Genomic DNA, 5,788 nt, shown 5'->3' with positions numbered 1-5,788 from the left:
TTATCAACGGAGTTGATAATGTAAATTGGCCACCGTACAGAGATTCTGAAAGCTGACGTTTCGAGCGTTAGCCCTTTGTCAGAGCGAATGAAACGCTCGAAACGTCAGCTTTCAGAATCTCTGTACGGTGGCCAATTTACATTATCAACTCCGTTGATAAAACCAATTTTTTGTATACTACTTCCCCACCGACGCAGCACCACAGTTTCTTTAGAAACTACCCTCTTCATTCATTTCTTGCTCCAAGTAGTTAACTCTGTTTTACAAGTAAAATGCCCATTACGTTAAAACTGCAAGAAGGTTCCAAAATGTCCCAAACGAACCTATTTTTATACATTCACAGCTTCAATTAATCTTCTGTCTGAAATCTTTGTTTTCTTGTGTCTGCAGAGTTTGCCTTCCTCTATTGGGTTGCTGCGAAATCTGCGTATCCTGTATGCTGATGAAAACTTTTTGGAAACTATTCCTTTAGAGGTATTGAAAGATAATTTATTTTCAATTTTAAGTTTTTGGGGAAGTTTAGGTCCCTCATACTTTAATGTTTGTAGTTCTGTCAGCTGTCAAGCAGGCTTAAGTGACAGCTGACTGTTTTTTTTATGGGACTGTCATGTGGTCGAGGTAGCACTAGTTACATTTTACGTGGTAAGGTCAGGTCTCCATCCAAGTACCGGTAGATTGGCCTTCCCCCAGCTTCCGGGTCAGAATGTACTCCATCCCTTCCCATCAGGTGCCATTGTTTTCAGGCTCTGAACTGTAAACAGACAATACCTATCAAGTCTTGCTCTAAGGCAGCATAAATCACTGAATACAAGTTGTAAGAAGGATAAAAACTGTTTTATCATTAATTTTTACCAGCGTCCATATGACTTGTTTGCCTTGGTGTTCAAAGATTTCCTTTTGTCCGCTAGTTAGGCAGCTGTGTGTCGATGACCATACTGTCGTTACGTGACAACAGAATTGTCCGGATCCCAGATGACATCGGCCGGATGCCAAATATGCAAGTGATAAACTTGGCATGTAACAGGTGCTTGTTTTTCAATGTGATCTACAGTAAATCATTGTGTTGCCTTAGTTCAGAACGTTGTTTGAAGGGCTTTAGCAAAGTTATCTGTTACTACTTATTATTAACAATTTTGTCATTTTCGAAACATAATTTCAGCTAAGGTCTCCCTAATAAACCTTAATTTTTCTTGCCTAAGAGATATCCATTTGAGTTAATTTTAAGTGCTATTTTTATTCCATTATCCCTACTATAAAAGTAATGGCAATCAGCACAAGCTGACTGGGGTGAGAATTAAACACGCAACCTTCAGATTAGTAGATTACCTTTGCTCTACTGTCTAAGCCAAAAGGTCATATCATGGGAGCATGGGAGCTCCTCATGGGAGCAGGACGTGGGTTTTCGAGATGTCATTTTATCTCAATGAGTATTTACAAGTAATGTGAAAGGATCCCTTTACATTTTTTGCATACTGCAGGGCTCGAAATTAACGAAAACATCCAGTTGCAATTTTGCCATAAGATATGAAAATAGTTGCTATTTCGTACATTTTAGCATAGGCGGCCCAAGCTCGCGTTACTGCTGTGAAAAGCAGTAAGGAAGCGAGATGAGCAACTGTTGGAAAAACAATTATCCTTCATTGTTAAAAACCTGCATTAGCAAAACATCCGGAAGGTTGCTGTGAAAAAGCAGTAAGGAAGCGAGATGAGAAACTGTTGGAAAAAGAATTATCCCTTCATTGTTAAAAACCTGCATTAGCAAAACATCCAGAAGGTTAATTGGAAAGCTCATTTTCAAACGGCTGGATATTGAGGATAAAGCTTAATTTTTTAGGAAAGCTGGTAGAATAGTAATAATAGAGGAAACCGTGATGCGAACAAGAAGCTGAGCAAAGGCTGAAAGTTAAAAGGAACACGTTGTGAGCAAAACTATTCTGGAGCTGGGCCCCGTTTTTCAAAAGCCGATTAACGCTAATCTCAGATTAAAAATTAACCAAGGAGTTTATTTCTCTACTCCCAAATGCTGTTAAATGCTAATATTCGGCATAACTTTACATTAGACGACGTCAATCTTAAAAAACACAAATAAGCCAAAGAAAAGTTGGAACATGAACCAAAAGTTCACGCTAATCCGGGATTACGTTAATCGGCTTTCGAACAAACGAGCCCTTGGTGCCCGTTTCTCGAAAGTCCCGAAACTTTAAGGGCCATTTTCGGTTGTCACAATTCCCTTTTTTTCTCAAGAATAGAGAGGATTTAAGTCGTCAAACGTCACAGTCATTTTTCTTTTTGTTGCCTTGAAAACATGTTAAATGTTCGGATTTCCAAAACAAGCGGTGGACAGTTTCACAAATGGCTTCTAGGGCCCGAAAAGTTTTCGGGTCTTTCGAGAAACGGGCCCCCGGTGACTTGGAAGGCGAACATGCAACAAGTGTGAAGGAACTGAACTCAAGTGAACTGTACTCAAGTTCACCGTTAATATTGTAAATATCGTAGTTCGTTATTACTCGTAATTTCTAGGCTTTCGTTTTTACTATATTAAAATACTTTTTCTTCAGTTGTGATCAGGGTTTGTTACGCGTATGTCGGAGGGAGGATATTTACTCTCGGTTCAGTACTTTACGCGTCGTGCGAGCCAAGGAAAACCAACGCATCACACCATCACTGAACTTTGCCATCAAAGGTTGCTCAAATATGTACCATGAAAAGACATTCTTGTGAAAATATTGTGATTATATATAAATTTATTCTTATTACATTTTATATTTTCCTTCGTTCGTGATGGACAGGTTGGAATGTTTACCGTACACGTTTAGAAAACTGACGAGTTTAAAAGCCTTGTGGCTCTCTGAGAATCAGGTAACGAGTGGTGCATTTTCTTGGCTTGATTGCAAACTTTACTGGTGGACAATTTTTGTCTTGCACATTATAACTGGTGGCCTGCAATTTTTGTCACGTGGATCTTTACAGCTAGAGGCTACGATTCTTTCAGTTGGCACCAATTTGATCACATTTTATTACTTCACTGGCGGGAGACAGCTAATTTTGCGTGATGTGACAGCCATCACACTGTCGTGATTGTCATGTACACACTGTACTGTCCTCTGGTGTGAAACAAATGAGTGTTGAAATTGACTATCACACGTCACATTTTTTTCCTGTTTTTTTTCTGTTTTACGTTTCAACATTGAGCACATTTTTTTAGATCAAACGAGTGCTCATGTCCAATTGACCAAAGTGATTTTTTTAGTCTACTTTATTAGACGTTCTGCATTCATGATTGAAGGATCAATCTTATGTTTTATTCCAGTCTAAGCCCATGGTCCCTTTACAGTCAGACTTTGATCACGGAACACAGTCACATGTGTTGACATGTTACATGTTTCCACAACAACCAGCTGCTGAAGAAGGTTAGAAATACGTTTGTCATAGTTATGGTTATGTTTATTGCCCCTTAACCCCAAGTGTGCCACCACAAATAATAGACATGTATTGGACTCTTTCTGATACCTTCAGCCCTGCCTTACGCCCTTTTTGTCTTCCCTCCCTTACCTTACCTTCTCTACCTTCCCTTCCTTTCCTTCTCTCCCTCCTTCCTTCCATCCTTCCTTCCTTTCCCTCCTTCCCCTCCCTTCTCTTCCCTACCTTCCCTTCCTTTCCTTCTCTCCCCCTTTCCTTCCATCCTTCCTTCCTTTCCCTCCTTCCCCTCCCTTCTCTTCCCTACCTTCCCTTCCTTTCCTTCTCCCCCCCCCCCCCTTCCTTTCCCTCCCTTCTCTTCCCTTCCCTTTCTTTCCTTCTCTCCTTCCTTCCTTCCTTTCCCTCCTTCCCCTCCCTTCTCTTCCTTTCCTTCCCTTCTCTTCCCTACCTTCCCTTCCTTTCCTCCTTTCCCTCCTTCCTTCCTTCCTTCCTTTCCCTCCCTTCTCTTCCCTTCCTTTCCCTTCCCTTCCTTCTCTCCTTCCTTGCTTGCTTTCCCTCCTTCCCCTCCCTTCTCTTCCCTTCCTTCTCTTCCCTTCCCTGCCCTTCCTTTCCTTCTCTCCCTCCTTTCCCTCCTTCCTTCCTTCCTTTCCCTCCCTTCTCTTCCCTTTCTTCCCTTCCTTTCCTTCTCTCCTTTCTTCCTTCCTTTCCCTCCTTCCCCTCCTTCCCCTCCCTTCTCTTCCTTTCCTTCCCTTCTCTTCCCTACCTTCCCTTCCTTTCCTTCTCTCCCTCCTTCCTTCCTTCCTTTCCCTCCCTTATCTTCCCTTCCTTCCCTTTCCTTCCTTCTCTCCTTCCTTGCTTGCTTTCCCTCCTTCCCCTCCCTTCTCTTCCCTTCCTTCCCTTCCCTTCCCTTCTCTTCCCTAACTTCCCTTCCTTTCCTTCTCTCCCTACTTCCTTCCTTCCTTCCTTCCTTCCTTCCTTCCCCTCCCTTATCTTCCCTTCCTTCCCTTCCCTTCCTTCTCTCCTTCCTTGCTTGCTTTCCCTCCTTCCCCTCCCTTCTCTTCCCTTCCTTCCCTTCCCTTCCCTTCTCTTCCCTAACTTCCCTTCCTTTCCTTCTCTCCCTACTTCCTTCCTTCCTTCCTTCCTTCCTTTCCCTCCCTTATCTTCCCTTCCTTCCCTTCCCTTCCTTCTCTCCTTCCTTGCTTGCTTTCCCTCCTTCCCCTCCCTTCTCTTTCCTTCCTTCTCTTCCCTTCCCTTCCCTTCCTTTCCTTCTCTCCCTACTTCCTTCCTTCCTTCCTTCCTTCCTTTCCCTCCCTTCTCTTCCCTTCCTTCCCGTCCCTTCCTTATCTCCTTCCTTGCTTGCTTTCCCTCCTTCCCCTCCCTTCTCTTCCCTTCCTTCCCTTCCCTTCCCTTCTCTTCCCTTCCTTCCCTTCCTTTCCTTCTCTCCTTCCTTCCCTCCTTTCCCTCCTTCCCCTCCCTTCTCTTCCTTTCCTTCCCTTCTCTTCCCTACCTTCCCTTCCTTTCCTTCTCTCCCTCCTTCCTTCCTTCCTTTCCCTCTTTCCACTCCCTTCTCTTCCTTTCCTTCCCTTCTCTTCCCTACCTTCCCTTCCTTTCCTTCTCTCCCTCCTTCCTTCCTTCCTTTCCCTCCCTTCTCTTCCCTTCCTTCCCTTCCCTTCCTTCTCTCCTTCCTTGCTTGCTTTCCCTCCTTTCCCTCCCTTTCCTTCCCTTCCTTTTCCTTCCTTTCCTTCTCTCCCTCTATCCCTCCCTTCCTTCCTTCTGTCCTTTCTTTCCTTCATTTTCACTTCTTAAGTTACTAAAGTTCTTTTCAACCCTTTACTCGGCAGCTGCTTTTGCTTTTTCAGCTTTTTGCCCTTTCCCTTTTTCTTCAGGTTGTTCATCAACCCAAGTATCAGGCTCTAGTTTGTAAGGATAATCAGACTAGAAGTTCTTTTCCTGTTACATTCTTTTGATTCTTTATTAATAACCTCCAACTGTTTCTCAAGTTTACTCTTCATTTCTCTACTTTTTCTTTTGTCTTTTTCATCCCTTCCCTCTAGTTGCTTCATCAAACAAGGTTGTGTATTAAACTTCATTCAAACTTTAATCTATTCATAAATTGATGAAATGCTTATTATTCGTAGCTATTTGTCATTGTGAGTTTCTTGGAACGGAGACTGATGAATGGCATTGTTTCCTTTTAAAGTATTAATGAGTAGCCCAATAAATGTTAGTTAATTATTAGCTCATATACTGAATGATCATGCTAATTAAGTGTTGCCAAGTTGAAAAATTTGTGTCAGGAATTGAAAATTCTAAGTATCCAAATGTTCAGAATTTGTTGAAATTGAATAAAATAATAATGTGAATGCTTGTC

General features: G+C 42.4%; 1 protein-coding gene across 1 annotated transcript in view; it reads left to right on the top strand.

Moving 5' to 3' along the window:
- Positions 1-394: 394 nt before the first annotated feature.
- The window catches only part of LOC137973178 (protein scribble homolog), a 19,693-nt gene continuing 14,299 nt past the window's right edge, over positions 395-5,788 (top strand). Inside the window, exons 1-4 of the mRNA XM_068819940.1 lie at positions 395-474; positions 909-1,024; positions 2,790-2,859; positions 3,311-3,410. Of these exons, the coding sequence (XP_068676041.1) occupies positions 927-1,024; positions 2,790-2,859; positions 3,311-3,410 (268 nt within the window). The 5' untranslated portion in view covers positions 395-474; positions 909-926. The remainder of the gene's footprint in view (positions 475-908; positions 1,025-2,789; positions 2,860-3,310; positions 3,411-5,788) is intronic.

The sequence above is a fragment of the Montipora foliosa genome, chromosome 10 (genome assembly GCF_036669935.1).
Source record: "Montipora foliosa isolate CH-2021 chromosome 10, ASM3666993v2, whole genome shotgun sequence".
NCBI classification, from domain to species: Eukaryota; Metazoa; Cnidaria; class Anthozoa; order Scleractinia; family Acroporidae; genus Montipora; species Montipora foliosa.
The sequence above is the reverse complement of the archived record's forward strand: the minus strand, read 5'-3'. Positions and strand labels throughout refer to the sequence as shown.